Genomic DNA, 18,947 nt, shown 5'->3' with positions numbered 1-18,947 from the left:
CACTTTGCCTGGCATGAATCCTTGAAAGCCACCTCAGGTCCCCTTTGGAAAGACAGGGAGAGGGCTAGTACACAGCTTATCTCCATTGACTTCTCCAGATCCTCCTCCATAAATGGGCTTTCTGGGCTTGGGTTTGGCCAATAGGAAGCATGGGCAGGAGGGAGTGAGGTCCTGCCTCCCCTTGTCACCACTCCCCTCAACTACCCCCTCCCTTTCTGCCTCAGATTAGAGGAGGTGAGGTCACCATAATTAGCCCGGAGCACTGACCTCTCCCTTCCTATCTCTTTTATAGGCCCATACCTTGGTAAATTGTCCCCTTATGAAATTCTCCTCAATTACCCAACTTGAGTGTTTCCTGCCAGGGCCCTGAACACTGAATGCAGATAAAGTGCATGGTGAAAAGCCCTCCCTGAGCTCAGGTAGGCAGAGCTCAGATCACCATAGCCTCACCTCTTGCTTGGGCCTTACAGCCACCCCCTAACTTGGCTTCCTGTCCCCAGCCCCAGGTCCCACTGATCATCCACAAATTTAGGCCACAGCCTCCCCCACTGCCCTGAGCTCCAGGTGGGCATGGGAAGCAGGCATGGGACTCTGAGAGCAGGTGCGCAGGTGCCCCACAAGGACAGGTTTGCCAGAGGTGTTGTAACCAGCTCACCCTGGAAAGAACTTGGAGTAGTAGGTGGGAAACTCACATAAGCTAAAGGACAGTCCAACATCATGGATGAAATGACAGATCCCACTGGATGAAGAGTTAAAGGCATTCCAGGCAGGAGTGAGGGGGGCAGCATGAACAAAGACCAGGAGGCAGGTGCAGCATGGAGGATGCTGGCTGTCACTGGCATTGCTGAGGACAGAGCGGGCAGGGAGGGGACAGACCAACAAGGGGCCTGGACTCCATAAACCATGGCAGTTAAGCACTGCCAAGTGTACATTAGGGCTGGTCAGGAGCAGAGGGCTGGCAGTTGACGGTCAGCAAAGAGGTTGCCTGTCTGCGGGAAGAATAAGGCCCAGTGTCCCTGAAGAGGGGACTCACCTGAGTAATCTCTGCACCCCTACAGGTGAGTAAGGGATTAAATTGACTCCAGCTCCTCAAAGCTTTCTCCTCCCCAGTTCTCCTCTAGTCTCTCCTCCCCATAGGTGGCTTTCTGGACACAGGATCCAGCCCAGGAGAATGCTAAGGGAGCCCCCTCCTCTCTCCTACCCCTCACCCCGCAACAGCCTCCATTGGATCTCTGTGTTACTTTTATTTTCTTTGCTTTGGTCTATACAAAAAAACCAATAACCAAAACATAAAGCAAAAACAATAAACTCTCCACTGGGACCTCCCCCAGCCCCCTACACCTGTGTGCAGGAGGTGGTGGGGGGAAGTCTGAAACAGGAAGGGGAAAAGAAAGCCCCTCACCGCACACCAGAGGGGTCAGCCAAGAGCACTTCTTGGGGGTCAGGCAGGGCAGTGGTGCAGGTGGGACAGGGTGTGCCGGAGCTGTCCCCAGAGCTCCCTGTGGCTGAGCAAAACCAGTTTAGCATCCAGGAGAGAGAAGTGGGCTGTCTCCTGGATCAGGGGGACCCACTCTCCACACCTCTGCCCCATCTCCCCTGGATAGTCCCTGAACGTTTCAAGAGAAGCTTTGGGTTTGGGAGGGTTCAGGCTTCAAATCTGGGTCCTAGAGAGACCTAGGAACTTGGGGTAGTTGTTCAGTAGAGTTCAATGAGAATACCAGACCCAAAGAAGGAACCAAAGCCCTGTGGGGCCCAGGCAGCTGGAGACAGGCAGGCTGGGGGTGGGGATTCCTGGGGGGAAACAGTGTGGGCAGCTTGTGTCTGAAGCTTTAGTGGTCATGGCCACTGGGGTGGGGAGGGGGTGTCAGGCCTGGATCCACACCCAGGGCAGAAAAGCAGGAGCAGAACACCATCCCAAGAAAGACCCCATGGAGGACCTCTGGGGGTACAGGGTTCAGCAGGATGCAGCCCCGGCCCCCCCAGCTCAGGCACTTTTCTGTCTTGCCCCATGGCCTGCACGGAGAGCCTCTGAGATGAGGAACTGCACCTGGTAGAGGTGAGCAGAGACACAGAGGGGTCAGAGGGCTCAGCAGACTTGCATCCCCAGAAGCTCATGCCACTCCCATGTCACCTCCCTACCACCCCTGGAAGGAAGGGGCTGGCAGGAGTCCTCCTGGTCCAAGCAAAGACACAGGAATAAGGCAGGATTGGGCACACCTTGCATGGGGAAGCTCAGCAGTAAACCCTCCCCACCCCCAGCCATGGTTTCAATGGAGAAAGGGGAGGGCCCAGCAGCCCACAGCAAGGGTGCTATACCAGGGGTCAAGGTGCCTAGGCGAGCATGTGGTCAGCAGTGGGGTAGGGGGGCCTGAGGGCGTCGCTGTAGGCGTCAATGGGGTAGTCCCCGTCCATGTCCATGTGCATCTCCAGGGGGTCGAGGGGCATGTCGTTCGAGTACATGGGGCGGTAGGTGGCATCCATGTCTGGGGACAAGAAGGTGGCTGGGTTTAGGGGTCTGCAGGCTACCCTCCAGGGGGCTCTGGGCAGCCCTCAGCCCACCCCCAGCAGGCCTCCTCCGCAAACTCCCACATCAGGGGATCTAGACAAGGTAGTGATTCCACAAAGTGGTTGCCATGGGTCCTCCAGCCCTGGAGACACAATGTCTGGCTTCACACACACCCACACAGCCCCCCAGGCACTCCAGGGGCCTGAAGCGCCCTGCACACTCACCATCTGCATAGGGCTCATTGATGGGGATCATGCTCTGGGCCTGTGGAAGGAGAGAGAAACATGGGGATTGTTTCTGAAAATGCAGCCTCTAAGCTAGATCTTAGCTGGGGACAGGGAGAGATGCTTCTAGAAAAGGAAACCAGGGGAAAGTAAAGATCCCCTGGAGGAAGAAAGGCTGATGAAATGGGGTTACCCAGTGCCCTGATGAACTCCTGTCCTAGTACCTCGCAAGGGTGGAGGGTCTTGCCAATTACACTGGGGTTCCCACAGAACCACAGCAGCTCTGGGGAGGGGAGGGAGGACTCAGGAATGGATGCAGGCTGCCAGGCACAGTGGCTCACACCTGTAATCCTAGCACTCTGGGAGGCCGAGGTGGGTGGACTGCTTGAGCTCAGGAGTTTGAGACCAGCCTGAGTATGAGTGAGACTCTGTCTCTACTAAAAACAGAAAACCTAGCCAGGCACCATGGTGAGTACCTATAGTACTAATCACTCAGGAGGCTGAGGCAAGAGGATCTCTTGAGCCCAAGATTTTGTGGGTGCTGTGAGCTATGACGCCATGGCATTCTACCCAGAGCGACAAAGTGAGACAGACTCGGTCTTCAAAAAAAAAAGGAATGGGTGATGGGTACAAGGCCCCACCAGGATCAAGCTACTGCTAGCCTACACAGCACCTTCTTGCAAAATAGGAAAGGGCATCCCTTCCATAAACACTTCATATTCATTTGGACAAAATAAAATCGTCATTTTTGTAGGTCAAAACAAACATATGGTTCAGCCTACTACTTCCATCTGCTAGGAGTTGTCAGTGATCCAATCATAAAATAAAAATCTATGAAGTCAGCCAAGCGTGGTGGCTCGCACCTGTAATCCTAGTAAGGAGGCCAAGGCAGGAAGATCACTTGAGCTCAGGAGTTTGACACAAGACTCAGCAAGAGCAAGACCCTATCTCTACTAAAATAGAGAAAATTAGCAGGGTGTTGTAGTGAGCACTTATAGTTCCAGCTACTTAAGAGGCTGAGGCAAGAGGATGGCTTGAGCTCAGGAATTCGAGGTTGCTGTGAACTAGGCTGAGGCCATGGCACTCTAGCCTAGGCAGTAGAGTGAGACTCTGTCTCAAAAAACAAAAATCAGAAAGTCAACAGCATGTTGCCCTTGTGCAGTGTACAACTTGCACAAGCATACATTGCAGTTCAACCTAGGACACTTACAGCCTCCCAGGCGGCTGGGTCGTGCTTGAAGAGGGAGTTGGTGAGCTCCACAGACACACGCTTCCGGTAATCTGGGTTCTTGTCCTCAGAGATGCGGAACAGGACAGCAGCAGCATATGTGGCTGGGCAGAGAGGAAAGGAAAGCCTAAGTCAGACACCCACCTCCACCATCCTCTCCCCCCCGCCCACTGCACACCCCCTCACCAGTGCCCTCATTGCGGGAGTGCAACAGCTCCATGAGAGGTGCTGAGGCCCCCTCGGCATCAATGGCGTCAGCTGCCTCCTTGTCCTGGGCCAGCTCGCATAGCACCCCAGCAGCCACACGCTGGATATTCTCCACTGATGAGTACAAGAGCTGGGGAGAGGGCACAAGAGGTGGTGCTGAGGCAGGCTGGGCAGTGTACCCCACAGCCCTGCCCACTTCTACCTTTTGCCAATTTAATGGCAGAAAAAAGGCTCCCATCAGGGGTACCATGTATTTAAACTCCTAGGGCTGAGTGTTGCTTGTTCACGACCCACCTGAGAATGACTTGTCACTTCTGCCCATATCTGACTACTGGGATCTAGTATATTAATGAGCTCTTTTTTTTTGAGACAGAGCCTCAAGCTATTGCCCTAGGTAGAGTGCTGTGGTGTCACAGCTCACAGCAACCTCCTACTCTTGGGCTTAAGCGATTCTCTTGCCTCAGCCTCCCAAGTAGCTGGGACTATAAGCATCTGCCACAATGCCCGGCTATTTTTTGGTTGTGGTTGTCATTGTTTGGCAGGCCCAAGCTGGATTCGAACCTGTTAGCTCTGGTGTATGTGGCTGGAGCTTTAGCCGCTTGAGCTACAGGTGCCAAGCCAATGAGCTCTTTTCTATCAAGGATATTAAACTCTTATCTGTTATGGAGTCTGCACATATTTTCCCAGGCTGCTGATCACTTTTTTAATGCTTTTTTTAGGTTGTTTCTGACATACAGATGGTTTAAATGTTTATGTGGTTAAATTTCAAGATTTTCTTCCTATTTGTGATCTCTTCCCTTCTTGCTTTTGAGCTTGGAAAGCCATTCCCATCTAGGGGTCTGCTGAGGAATCACTCCTGGTATGGCTACTTTCCTCCAAAGACCTCTTGATGCCTGACCCAGGCCTCCTAAACTTGTCACTCCCAACCTTACTCCTTAAGCAGTGAGGGGGGTGTGGAGCCTCGCCTGCCCACTTGCCCTAGACTCACCTGCACAAACAGGGGGATGGTGTTGAGCCTGAAGATTTCCATGCGGTTCATGGGGTCCCGGGCAAGGATGTGCAGGGCTCCGGTGCAGCCCTCCACAATCTCTTCCATCCTCACTCCGTCCTGCACAAAAGAGGCGGGGAGATGGGGACAGGTGGCCCTCAGTCAGGGCCCCTTCCCCCACCATGATATGCTGACAAAATCAGTGGCCCTTGGAGTTGTCATCAATTGCAACTCACCTCCCTATTTAAACACACACACCTGTGTGCACGCTCACCTGCCTGCACCGAGGACAACCTGGCCCCAAGGGAGAGCTGTCACAGGCACCACTGGCTCACTCACCGTGTAGGGCTGCTGTGTGCCTGCGGCCACGTGGCGCTGAGCATCCTGGTGGGCCTTGACTAATAGCTGAACAAGGCGGGGAATAACCGCCGCCTCCTGCAGTGGGGCATGGTTGGCTGGGCACAAGGCCAGATTCCTGATGAGGCCAATGGTTGCCTGGCAAGAAAAGGGACAGTGATCAGGAGCATTTCTCAGGCAGCTGGAGGATCTCAGTTCTCCAGCTTCAGGCATTGCTTCTATACTCTGGGCCAGATATGGACACACTGGAGGTCTACAGAGAATGGGAACACTCCCAGCCTGTGTCCCTTATTCCATAGGATCTCTGGGTCTTCATGGCTACTCCTAATAGGCCCTGCTAAAATGACACCCCATTTCAGGACCCATTTTCTGACCCTCACCTCAACCCTTCTCTCTTAAACCGCCCACAGACACCACAGCCCTGCTTGCTTTTCTGATAGCTCCCAAACCCTGGTTTTCAGAAAGTCTTTCCTACCATGACTCCAAAGCTTCCTGCTTGGGTGATGCTCATATTATAATCACTCCCTAGCAGGGAAGGTCCAGGAAGAAGTCTCCTTCCTGGAGTCAGTCCTCAACTCACAGGAGCCACTCCAGCCTCCCAGAGTCCCTCGGGGTCTTGCAAAGCAATTTATTATCTCATTTGATCCTCAAATAAGAAGCCAGGGCCGGCTCGGCGCCTATAGCTCAACCGGCTAAGGCGCCAGCCACGTACACCTAAGGTGGTGGGTTCGAATCCCCAGCCCGGACCCGCTAAACAACAATGACGGCTGCAACCAAAAAATAGCCCGGAGTTGTGGCAGGCGCCTGTGGTCCCAGCTACTTGGGAGGTGGAGGCAGGAGACTCGCTTGAGCCCAGGATTTGGAGGTTGCTGTGAGCTGTAATGCCACAGCACTCTACCCAGGAGGACAGCTTGAGGCTCTGTCTCAAAAAAAAAAAAAAAAGCCAGGGCCGCAGTGGTGGCCCACATCTATAATCCCAGTATTCTGAGAGGCCAAGGCAGGAGGATCATTCGACCCCAGCCTGGGGGATGGAGCAAGACCAGGAGGGCAGGGATGAAAATCATGTGAAATGAGGACATGAGCACAGGCTGGAAGACTTGCCAAGGTTACTCGTCACTTGTCAGTTAGCTGCTGGCTCAGGGTATACATGCTTCCTGCACCTGGGGCTCGCAGCCAAAATCAAGCACCAAGAAAGGAGCCTATCTTTTTTCATACTATGGATTTTTAAAAAATGTATACAACCACTTAGAGTCATTCTTACCTCTTAAATTGTCTAAAATTTAGCTAATAGAAGCCCCTGCCAGCTGGCTCCTATGCCCGTTGATAAAACCCTGGTTTGTGGCAGATTCCTACTCTCTGGTAGCAGATGTCATCTTGCCTTTGGCTCTTTTCCTTATTTCTGCACGGAGATACACACACAGAGCCTCCCCCACAACTCTGTCTCTCCCACCTGCCCACCACCTGGCCTACCCTCACTCCCCCTGCCTGACAAAGATACACACCTCTCCCCCACCAAGCAGCCTCCCAAGGATAAAGCCTCTCCTTCGCACTCCTGACTCTCATGGCAGAAACTAAGTGCCCCTAGAATCCTCTCTACTCTGTAACTTTTTCGTAGCCCTCCTGAATTTTAGCAAGACACAGGGCCTTTTGTCTGGGGATTACATTTCCTAATCTTTTTGTATCTCAATGTGGCCAAATGATGAAGTTCTAGGGTGTAAGCCAACAGTATGTGTCCCTCCTGGTGGCTGCTACCCCTCCCCACTTCTCTAGCACTGGAACACATCTAGGGAATGTGTGCATCCAACAATTTGTGCAAGGAGCACACTCTCACCTAGGCCCACTGACATAAGAAGCGTGCGAAAACATTCTCACCTAGGCCTATTGGCATAAGAAGCGTGCTCCATGGGCCAGCAGCATCACCTGGGAGCTTGTCAAAAATAAATACTCTAAGACACCCCTCCCCTCCCACCGTGGGTCTACTAAATCAGGACCTGCAGTGTAGTGAAACTGCTCAGGGTGCTCATGCACACTGAACTTTGAGAAGTTCTGCTCCAGGGGATGGTAGAGTTATAAGAATCTAGGCTGCTGGAGCAGAGCCACTATCAAGGTGTAAACTGCTCCGTAAACTGCTCCATGGGAGAGAAAGGAAATGCTATCTTATTTGAGCCACTGCATTTAAGGCCTCTTTGTTGCAGCAGCTTTGTCTATACTGATACGGTGCCTGACCCCGCAGCAGAGAGCTCCTCCTGGCCTAACTCCCAGTACCTTGACCAGCGGCCACTGGTTGGGCTGGTTGAGCAGCTTCACAATGGCCGGGATGCCATAGTTGAGACGCACAGAGTTCTGAGCCATCTCAGCCTCAGGATGGCGGCTGGTGAGGTGGCGCAGGGCACAGACAGCAGGCTCTGTGATGTCGTCCTTGTCACCAGCACGCTGGATGGCGTGGATGAGGGCCTCCACGCCACTGTTCTGAGTCACTAGCGTCTTGTTCTTGCTGTTGTTGCACGTCAGGTTGGAGAGGGTGCCCGTAGCGCAGGTAAGGACGTTGACGTCATCCACACTCAGCTGATTCACCAGAATTTTCAGCACACTTTCCAGGCCCTCCTGGGGTGTGAGGAAAGGAGTGGGGCATGAGGGAGAAGCCAGCTCTGGGAAGGCTTCCCAAATTTGTCTGAGGGGAATGGCATGGGCTAAAGGGCTCAGCCTTCCCTGTGTGTGCCTGGGAGCTTTCAACCACCACAACATGTTGATGTCTGTGAAAACGTGTTACTAACCCTTGCAGCAAGTGAGGCAAATGAGGTTCAGAGAGGCTGGGCACTTACCCACAGACACACAGCTAGTGGCAGGATCCCAGGCCAATATTTAAGGCTGTGCTCTTCCCTATACCCCATCTGCCTCCCCCCTGACAAGTAGAGCCCTACTCAGGCCAAGGGAGACCTCTGGGCCGGGAGGCAATTGTTGTGGGGTCGCATGCTGTGGTGGCCCAGCTAAGCCACTTTTACACATTTCTCACCTTCTTGAACCTTCCTTGCTGCCCCCATGGGAGACCTAAGTCAAATCCTCTTGTTGTAGGGGACATAGACAGTCCTGGGCTCGAATGCAGTTCTGCCATTTACTAGCTCTGACCATGGGCCCCTGCTTAACTCCCTGAGCCTCAGTTTCTTCATCTAACAGGGTCGCACACCCCACTTGCAGGGGATGCTGAAAGGGTTAAATGAATGCTATCCACACACTGCCAAACGGAGCCAGAACTCCCTAATAGGGGAGCCTCTGAGGAATGGCAGGCTCCTTGCAGGGAGGGACTAGTGCTGGGTTCCTGGAGATGCCCTTTTTATTTAATTGTCTTTTTAGCCACCCAGGCATCAAAGCTGTCTCTTGGCGCTCTATTTTTCACCATCCCAGAGTCCAGGTCAAAATTGTTCCTTTGCTACTACCTGAACCCCAGCTTAAAACATCGGTTCCCCCCTCCCCCCCTCCCTTCCTGAATCTTCAATAGGGATTAGAGCCTTCATCTAATAGGATGAGAGTCTTCAGCCCCAGAGAGGGGGACGTAGAGGCCAAATCCTCCCTAGCACCCAGGGTCTGAGGCCTAGCCAGGAGGCTGGAGAAGGCAGCTGGAGAGCTCTACCCCAGGCCCAGACCCCTGTCTCACCTGCTTGGTGGCCACATCTGAGAGGTTGCGCAGGGTCCACAGGCAGTTCTGCACGAGGCGGGGGCTGTTGCTTGTCAGGTGCTTGCCCAGGGCCTGCATCCCACCTGGGGTTGGGGACAGGGTTCTCATCAGCCTCAGGGGATCATGGCTAACACACCTGACACTGGGCAGAGCCCCTCCCAGCCACCCTCAAGGGCATGATACTCACCAGCCTCCACAATGGCAGGCTTATTGCTGGGACACACAGATAGCACCTTGAGCACTCGGCTGGTGGTCCAGAGCAGCTTCTCGTAACTGTAGTTACGCATGATCTGCACGAGTGCCTGGGGTCCTCCATTGGCCAAGATGATCAGCTATGGGGGGTGAGCCAGATAGGGAACATGATGAGAAATAAGCAAGGGGTGGGGAAAGGTCACAGAACTGTCATTGCTGAGTTTCAGCTAAAAGCCAAATGTGTTTGTGGCTGTCATATAAATCCAAAGTCTGAAAAAAGATAATATCCCACGCTGGCAAGGATGTGGTGAAACTATACTCATTCCCATTACCACCAATGGCACTGGAAACCAGTCCAGTCTTTTTGGAAAGCAGTCTGGCCATCTGTGTAAAAGCCTAGAAGTGTTAAAAATCCAACCTGGCAGCACCTGTGGCTCAGTGAATAGGGCGCCGGCCCCATATATCAGAGGTGGTGGGTTCAAACCCAGCCCTGGCCAAAAAAAAGCCTAGAAGTATTAAAAATCTTCAACCTGGCGGCACCTGTGTCTCAGTGAGTAGGGGTGCAGTCCCATATAATGAGGGTGGAGGGTTCAAACCCGGCCCTGGCTAAACTGCAACAACAACAACAAAAAGAGCCAGATGTTGTGGTGGGCATCTGTATTCCCAGCTACTCGGGAGGCTGAGGCAAAAGAATCACCTAAGCCCAAGAGCTGGAGGTTGCTGTGAGCTGTGACACCATGGCATTCTACCAAGGGCAACAAAATAAGACTCTGTCTCTAAAAAAAAAAAAAAATCTTTAACCTGGCCAGGTGCAATGGCTCAAGCTTGTAATCCTAGCATTCTGGGAGGCCAGGGAAGGTGGCTTGCTTGAAATCAGGAGTTTGAGATCAGACTAAGCAAGAGTGAGACCCAGTCTCTACTAAAAATAGAAAAACTAGCTGGGCATTGTGGTGGGCACCTGAAGTTCCAGCTACTTGGGAGACTAAGGCAAGAGGGTCACTTGACCCAGAAGTTTGAAGTTGTTGCAAGCGACCACACCACAGCACTCTACCCAGGGCAATAGAGTGAGACTCTGTCTCAAAAGAAAAATCTTTAATCCCACATATAAAAGTTTCTTCCACTATTTGGGAAAGCTATGTGCCCAAGAATGTTCATTACAACATTGTTATAAAGGTAGAAAATTGGGAGCGATCTAAATGACCTCAGAATAAAGTCTGGGCTTTCTACTTAATGAAATGCTATCTGCTATTATACAGGCTGATTTTGAGGACAATATAAAAAAAATAAGGTTTGAGAAACATCATGTAGAAAATAGATGCAAAGTTGCAGACATGTGTACATATTTCTAACTATGCCCCCCTCAAGAACAACTCTGAAGGAAGCACATCGAAATGACAACAGTGTCTGTATGAGAATAATGAGTATTTTTTTTCTTTTCCATATCCTTAAAATAATAAATTTAGAGTAACTCAGAAATGTAATAAAGCATATGTATCTGCACATATACAAACATCCCATCTGAAAGGAGTAAGGGGGCTGGGCAAGGTGGCTCACACCTGTAATCCCAACACTCTGGGGGGCCAAGGTGGGAGGACTACTTGAGCCCAGGAGTTTGAGACCAGTTGGGCAAGACCTGTCTCTACAAATATTTAAAAAGTTAGCTGGGCATGGTGGTGCACACCTGTAGTCCCAGCTACTTGGGAGGCTGAGGTGGGAGGATCAGGAGTTCAAAGTTTCAGTGAACTATGATGATACCACTGCACTCCAGCCTAGGTGACAAAATGGGACCATGTCTCTAAATAAATAAGTAAAAGGAGTGAGGGGGCAGAGGCTCAAGGCTGGGCCTTGGGAGGCCAGGGAGGGCGCACCTTGCTCTCCTGGTTGCCATAGGCCAGGAGCTGCAAACAGTCAGTGGTGATGGCCAGGAACTTGGGGTTGTTCTTGTTGAGCAAGGGCACCATCTTCTGTAGCCCATCTGCCAGGCGCACCGCCATCTTGGCACCCTCTTGGTAGAGCAGCAGGTTGTGCAGAGTGGTGATGGCGTAGAACAGGACAGACTCCACGGGAGAGCTGGTAGGGGTGGGCAGGGGTTAGCACCATTCAGGTCCAGGGGTCTGGTATGAATGTAGGTGTGGCACGGATGTACACCTCCCCCAGGAAGCCTCCCCAACACCAACACTCCATGGAAATCTCCCTTTACTAAAATCTCACCATCCCTTGAGCCCAACACGTTCTCTCATGCACAGAACATACAGCACTCTCCTCTCCCCATTGGGACCACAACCCCTCCTGCTTCTAGGCCCCCAGTACTGAGCACACAGCAGGTTCCCTCAACACTAGAGTGTTGGAGAGTGATCATGTGGAAGGCCATGTGCTAGAGAGGCCCTGCCAGGCATTCAGAGGGGAGTGAAATCACTATTTCCACCCTTGCAGAGCACCCAGCCTGATATAGGTGTAAGGAATGAGGCCAAATACCACTGGCCAGGAAAGACAGTTTGCGAGAGGTTTTTGCACATGGTGTTCCCCCTTCCCTTCTCCATCAGCCAAACTCCACTCACCTATCAACCCCCTTCTCTTGACCATAAGAGCAATTCTACCTCTGAGCCATTTCAACACTCTTCCACCATAGCCTATATGGTCCCTAATATGTGTAGTGACCCTGCTGCTTACATGCCTGTCTCTCCCACTAGGCTGTGAGCCACTGAGTGCCAGGATGGGGCAAGGTTCTGCATCTGGCACTTAGTAGGTACAAAAGATGCTTACAGAAGCCCAGGGGAGGGAAGGAGGAAGCCCAAGAGGGGGGTGTCCTGGGGCCCTGGGCTCCGGTGGTGAGCGGGGGCAGGTACCTGAGCATGCGGACCAGAGCAGGGATGCCGCCCGACTTGAAGATGGCGAGCAGCCCCTCACGGTGGTGGGACAGGTTGTGCAGGATGCTGGTGGTGCAGCGGGCCGTGTCCAGGTCGCTGGTGTTCTGCATGGTGCGCACAACAGCTGCCACCAGCTGGGGCGAGCCCATCAGTGCCCTCCGAGACGCCTCCTTCTTTGACAGCTGGTTCACAATCATGGCCGCCTTGGTCACTACCACCTGGAGGGGGTTGTGAGCAGTCAGGAGGCGCCAGGAGACCCTTCTACAAAACTCAGGTAGACCCAAGTCAGACTCCTCATATGCCTGGGGTGTCTGGGTCATGATCTCCCTCCTTCTACAATGTCCCTCCCCTGTGGACACCTGACCTCTCCCCTCCCTGCCCAGTCCACACCAGCCAGCCCTCTCACAAACCGGGTCCTCATCGTTGAGCAGTTTGGTGAGCTCGGGCAGGGCCCGGGTGGCCAGCTCAGCATCATCCTGGTAATTGATGAGATGTACAATGGCCGACTTCAGCAGCTGGGACGGCTCAGCCAGTCGTTGCAGGTTGGTGGTCTGCCCCTCCACCTGTGTGGCCAGCAGCAGAGAGCTATCCTCCCCCGACACGCCGGGACACATGGCCTCCCGCACCCGCTTGGCTCTGGCTGTTGTAGACATCTGGTACTCCAGGTCACCTGGGGGCCGATAGGGCAGGGACTGAGTGGGGGTGGCAGGCAATGGGGAAGGCCTGGGGAGGATGGCAGGACACATGGACAGCCCCACCTGGACTCTCTGGGATGCTCCCATGCTGATCCAGGCCCCAGTACGCCACTCACAGTTCTGCCTCTAAGCAGGGACCTTGGGGAGGTCACTAACACCTGAGTCACCTCATATGTAAAATGGCTTTGTCACAGGGAATTCTTATGACAATTAAATGAGATAAAGTCATAAATTGCTCTGAATACAAAGGATTCATGTGCCTGGCAGCTATTACCATCAAAATATTATCCATGATTTTTTTTTACTTTGAGACAAGTCTTACTCTGTCACCCTGGGTAGAATGTTGTGCTGCCGTAACTCATAACAACCCCAAACTCCTGGGCTCAGGCAAGCCTCATGTCTCAGCTTCCCAAGTAGCTGGGACTATAGGCGCCCATCACAATGCCTACTTTTTCTATTTTTAGTACAGACAGGGTCTCACTCTAGCTGAGGATGGTCTTGAACTCCTGAGCTCAAGCAATCCACCCACCTCAGCCTCCCAGAGTGCTAGGATTACAGGTGTGAGCCACCACGTCCAGCCTAGCCATGATTATTTTTAGTAAGAATAGTAACATTATTCAAGGACTTATACAATGCCCGGAAATGAATGAAATTCTTCTCTTCTCTTTTCTTTTTTTTGAGGCAGAGTCTCACTATGTCACCCTTGGTAGAGTACCATGGCTTCACAGCTCATAATAACCTCAAACTCTCAAGCTTAAGTGATTCTCTTGCCTCAGCCCCCATGTAGCTGGGACTACAGGCATTGCCACAATGCCTAGCTATTTTTTTGTTGCAGTTGTCATTGTTGATTTTAGCTAGCCCAGGCCAACCTCGGTGTATGTGGTAGCGCCCTACGCGCTGAGGTACAGACACCGCCCTTTTTTGTTGTTGTTTTTTTGAGATAGATTCTCATTCTGCTGCCCAAGCTAGAGTGCAGTGGTGTCATCATAGCTCCCTTCAACCTCAAATTCCTAGGTTTAGGCACTCCTCCTGCCTTACCCTCCCCAGTAGCTGGGTCTTCAGGTGACTGCTACCACACCTAGCTAATTTTTCTATTTTTGGAAGAGATGGCGTCTTCAGGCTGGTCTTGAACTCCTGACTTCACAGGCTCCTCCCACCTCAGCCTCCAAGAGTGCTAGGATTACAGGCATTAGCTACTGTGTACAGCCAACTGCTTTTCTTATGTTTCCTAATGTAATCGGATAACAACACTACAAGGTAAATACAATTATTACCTCCACCTTACAGATGAAAGAACTGGGCACAATGAAATTCTAAAGCAGCCTGACTTAGGGACCCACACCCCTACTCTATTCTCCCTCAACCATCAGATAGGGCATGTATTACACAATCTAGGCCTCTTTTCAACCCTAAAATGTCAGAATTCTACCTATATTCTCGTCATCCCAAAGGGAGCACTCTCCCTCTATACAGGTAGGCCAACAGAGGCCCAGAAAGCCACCTGGTATCATACAGCAGACCAGAGGCAAAGTCGGGACTGGGTTTCAGAGACCAGGAACTGGGTCCTCAGCTGAGACTATAGGTTCCCCTCCAGCTTCCAATCCCGGTGGGGGGTGCACCTGGGAGTCCCACAAATAGGTGCCTAGGTAACCCCACCCTGGCAACCATTCGAATGGGACGTGCCAGGGAGAGGGAGGGGACCTAACAGAGGTTCTACCTGCTAATTAGTTGGGAAGGAAAAGACACCTACGTGGCTTTCCCACCTGGGTGCTGTACTTTTAGCTACCTTGCCCTGCTTAGCTGAGAGGCCCCTGCTTCCTGCCAGCCTCAGTTCACCTGCACCTCATCCCAGCGGCCACAGCTCACCCTGCTGGAACAGAACAGGCCCTGGAGGCAGCTGCGGACAATGCTCCTAGGGCCCATGTAGTCCTCAGAGGGGCTGGCTGGGAACCCCCTGACTAAGCCCCAAAGCTGCCAGCCACTCCACCCCCTGGTCCCAGCCTCTCTGCATGTCAGCACAACATGGGCCCCTCTCCTCTACCCCAACAAGGAGCCCTCCTGCTTGAGAACTGCACCTGGTCTACAGGGGACACCTGGGGCTACCTGAGGGCAGGGCCTACACCTCTCCATACTATGAGCTCATGGAAGAGAAGTCTGGTCCCTCCCATGTGGGGTTCCCTGAACCTGCTGTGCCTCCTCCCTCAGGCCAGGTGGGCCCCTGCCAGCACAGCTATACCCCCTGCCTTAGACACTGCTCCCTAAGAATGAGAACTGGGCCTCTCAGAACAGAGGTCCCTACGATCTGCCTCCTTCTCCTCTGACCTTGGCTTGGGGGCACCCCCTGAGTGTAGGTGGTGGTCTTCTTGATCGTGTACTGGCGTCCACCACTGTCTTCCTCGTCCATGATGCCCTTGCTGCTGACTGAGGGCACACAGGTGTTGGCGCCCGAGTGGATGCCTGAGTCGTAGGTGTACGTCTGCTGCCACTCAGTCACCTTGATGGGCTGCTCAATCAGGTTCATCACCTCCATCGTGGCTGCTGGGGGAATAAGGAAGTCAGGAAGCAGAAAGTCCCCCAGCTCCAGCCCTTCCCCAGGCCCTGCTGGTGGCCTCCCTTCACCCCACCATGGCCCCAAGGGCCCCAGTGGGCTACAGGAGGAGCTGCCCACAATGTGATGATATGCTCTGGGAGCAGGGCAGCCTCAGGGGTGCCAGCTGTGTGAGTCCTGGGGTTCCACATCTGGCTTGGGGGGAGGCAGGAAAGATCCCTGGGGGCCAGGGCAATAAAGGGCCAGATACCCCAGCAGCCCTAGGCTCACACACTGTCCCAACTCAACAATCCCAGGGGCAGAAGAAAACAGCCTCTGGAGTCCGTGGACCCACCCTCGCCCCACTGGGGCTCCCTGGGAAAGGCTGCAGTGGTGAGGCAGCACCCAGCCACTGGACAAGACAGGGTGGGGCTGGGAAGCAGTCAGACAGGTTTCTCCAGAGCACCCCAGGCTCTCTCAGAGACTCCAGTCTCCCTTTCCTGTAGGTTGGACAGGATCACAAGTGGCCCCAGATGCCCAGGCCCTAAGGCCCTTCTCTCCAAAGGCTCCAGAACCCTTTCCCAGCATTCCAAGTCCCACAGACCAATTCAAATCTCAGCTACTTACTACACAGCTGGGCCCCTCTCTGACAAGCCTCAGTGTCCCCATCTGTCAAATGGTCTAGCTGTGCTCACTGCTCTAGGTGTGCTCACGGTATACCCTGAGTCTCCATAAAAGGCAGCAAGACTTGAAGGGTCATTCGTCATCCTCCTTGAGGGCAGCAGTGGGGCTGTCACAGGGAGGACACATCCCTGGTGCTCTCAGGGACACCTCAGTGTCCCCATCTGTCTCCCTCACAGGTACTAGTGAGAACCACATTCCAAAGGGCCCAGCACAAAGCCTGGCACTTGGTAAGTGCTCAGTTTGGGGGGCCATGGTTGTTTCTCCTCAGAAGCATGCTCTCAACTCCTGGCCTGCCCAAACCCAGGCTTGGGATCTGGGTGGTGGGACTGCCTCTCGGGGGCCCCTCTCTTTCTCTCTGCAGACTTAAGGGCATTTGAAAGTTAAAGAATGGCTGGGCTCTACTTTGTACCATGGAGGTGACCTTCCCACTTGGTCTGCATGTGGCTCCATTGTCTTGGGAACTGACTTCCTGAGTTCAGCAGCTGGGAGAAGAGGTGAGAGGCACTGAGATTGAGCCCTGCACAAATGCCATCATGTTCACAGGCAAGTTCCAAAGCATAAGCTCTGGTCTGCCATTTACAGATAAGAATACTGAGGCTAGAAATTGTAGAGCCAGGCCAGGCGCAGTGGCTCACACCTGTAATCCTCGCACTCTTGGAGGCTGAGGCAGGTGGATTGCTTGAGCTCACAGGTTCAAGACCAGCCTGAGCCAGAGCAAGACCTTGCCTCTAAAAAAATAGCCGGGCATTGTGCTGGGCACCTGTAGTCCTGGCTACTTGAGAGGCTCAGGGAAGAGAATTGCTTGAGCCCAAGAGTTAGAGGTTGCTGTGAGCTATGATGCCATGGCACTCTACCAAGGGTGACAAAGTGAGACTCTATCTCAAAACAGAAAGAAATTGTAGAGCCAGGACCAGATACAGTGAACAATGTGGCCACCACACAGCCAGTTTGGGTTTGGAGAGCAAGCAGACACCAGTCTGGTCCACCCATGAAGCCGGGCAACACTCAGCACCTCAAACTGGTTGTCCCACTGTGATGGGGAGCTGGGTAAGAGCAAGGGTGGGGTGGCTAGTGCAACTTGGCCCCACTCCAGGAACAGAGAGCACCAGGGATGTGTTCTCCCTGTGACAGCCCCACTGCTGCCCTCAAGGAGGATGACGAATGACCCTTCAAGTCTTGCTGCCTTTTATGGAGACGCAGGGTATACCGTGAGCACACCTAGAACAGGCAGAGGCAGGGGCCAGACCCGCTCCCAGCTGCCTCCTTCTCCTCCTGCCATCCTTAGTGACTCAGAGTTTCGGGCTGATAAACAGGAGCAGGCCCTGAGTACCAGGCAGCAGGGTCTGTGCTGCCAGATGCACGCAGCTGTTTCCCAGGCGTTGGCTAGTGTGGCTATTTCAAGAGGGGCCCCCACCCCCTTTCCACATGCCCTCCCCCACAGCAAAAGGAGATGGCCACAGGCAGGAAATGGGGACTTGGGGAAGGCAGATTCAGGAAAATCCTGCCTGGCTTCCTCATCCGTCCTTTATCCCCAAGGGCGGGTCCCAGAGAGAATGGAGGAGACACAGAAGCCACCCACAGGGGGAAGGATGGTGCCATCTCACATCAGTAAACACAATGGCATTAACCCTCAGAAGGTGGCTGGGAGCCCGTGGTTACGGCACCAGCCACATACATCAAGGCTGGTGGGTCCGAACCTGGCCCAGGCCAGCTAAACAGCAATGCAACAAAAAATAGCTGGACGTTTGGCGGATGCCTGTAATCTCAGCTACTTGGGAGTCTGAGGCAAGAGAATTGCTTAAGCCCAAGAGTTAGAGGTTGCTGTGAGCTGTGACACCACAGGACTCTACTGAGGGTGACATAGTGAAACTCTATCTCAAAAAAAAAAAAAAACCCTGGGCGGCGCCTGTGGCTCAGTAGGTAGGGTGCCGGCCCCATATACCGAGCATGGTGGGTTCAAACTCGGCCCTGGCCAAACTGCAACAACAACAAAAAAATAGCCGGGCGTGTGGTAGGCACCTGTAGTCCCAGCTACTTGGGAGGCTGAGGCAAAAGAATCACCTAAGCCCAGGAGTTGGAGGTTGCTATCAGCTGTGTGATGCCACAGCACTCTACCAAGGGCGATAAAGTGAGACTCTGGCTCTACAAAACAAATCCTCTGAAGGTAGGCAGAAGGCCAAATCAACATCTGGATGCCAGGCCTCAGTCAGCTCTGCTTAGGACTAACTGGACATGTCCAGCCCAGGTCGTTGACATACCCATCCCAACAGGAAAAGAGACATAGAGGGAGTGCCTAACCCCAAACTAGGGGACCACATCCTTGCCAGTCCCATGTCAAAAGGAACCATTAAGTCAAGGCTGGCCCCAGGGGAGGAGTTTCCTCAGCAGGCCCCTCACCAGCCCTACCAGCCCAGGCCTGCAGACCAGAGACACCAAGGAGGGCTGGGCAGTTGCCCAGAGAGAGGCCACACAGAGGTCAAAGGATACCATTGGGGGTGGGGGGTGGGAGGCCATCCAGAGGCCTCGATTATCCCAAATCCCAATCTTTCCTCAAAGCAACCCTGACAGGCATTTTACTATTCCCCATTTCTAGGTAAGGAAGCTGTGATCCACACTTGCTCAAATCCAGATCAGCACCAGTCCACCAAACAAGATAGGGTAGAGCCCAGCCCCCTTGTCAAGGGAAGGAGGCAACTGTCTGAGCCAAGAGTACTTGCAGATGGGGGAAAGAGTATCCAGTTGCAGATTAAGAGTCCCAGGTTCTGACTTGGCACCTATAGCTTAAGCAGCTAAGGCGCC

At 53.3% G+C, this 18,947-nt stretch overlaps 1 protein-coding gene across 4 annotated transcripts in view; it reads right to left on the bottom strand.

Annotated features, from left to right (window-relative positions):
• Positions 1-1,224: 1,224 nt before the first annotated feature.
• Positions 1,225-18,947, bottom strand: part of JUP (junction plakoglobin) — a 27,698-nt gene continuing 9,975 nt past the window's right edge. For 2 of the 4 annotated variants that reach the window (XM_023511107.1, XM_023511108.1), the window contains exons 2-15: positions 15,260-15,472; positions 12,653-12,912; positions 12,222-12,460; positions 11,244-11,445; positions 9,371-9,515; positions 9,163-9,266; positions 7,776-8,114; positions 5,493-5,648; positions 5,154-5,273; positions 4,145-4,295; positions 3,941-4,062; positions 2,731-2,770; positions 2,317-2,483; positions 1,225-2,047 (exon numbers count right to left, since the gene is read on the bottom strand). In XM_023511107.1, coding sequence (XP_023366875.1) covers positions 2,332-2,483; positions 2,731-2,770; positions 3,941-4,062; positions 4,145-4,295; positions 5,154-5,273; positions 5,493-5,648; positions 7,776-8,114; positions 9,163-9,266; positions 9,371-9,515; positions 11,244-11,445; positions 12,222-12,460; positions 12,653-12,912; positions 15,260-15,467 — 2,238 coding nt within the window. In that variant the 5' untranslated portion in view covers positions 15,468-15,472 and the 3' untranslated portion in view covers positions 1,225-2,047; positions 2,317-2,331. Of the gene's footprint in view, positions 2,048-2,316; positions 2,484-2,730; positions 2,771-3,940; positions 4,063-4,144; positions 4,296-5,153; positions 5,274-5,492; positions 5,649-7,775; positions 8,115-9,162; positions 9,267-9,370; positions 9,516-11,243; positions 11,446-12,221; positions 12,461-12,652; positions 12,913-15,259; positions 15,476-18,947 lie in introns of all 4 variants that reach the window. The other 2 variants (XM_012803178.2, XM_023511106.1) reach the window with 1 other exon arrangement.

The sequence above is a fragment of the Otolemur garnettii genome, unplaced genomic scaffold (assembly GCF_000181295.1).
Source record: "Otolemur garnettii isolate 467f Iridium unplaced genomic scaffold, OtoGar3 scaffold00018, whole genome shotgun sequence".
NCBI lineage: Eukaryota > Metazoa > Chordata > Mammalia > Primates > Galagidae > Otolemur > Otolemur garnettii.
This window is presented reverse-complemented; position numbering and strand designations above follow the sequence as displayed.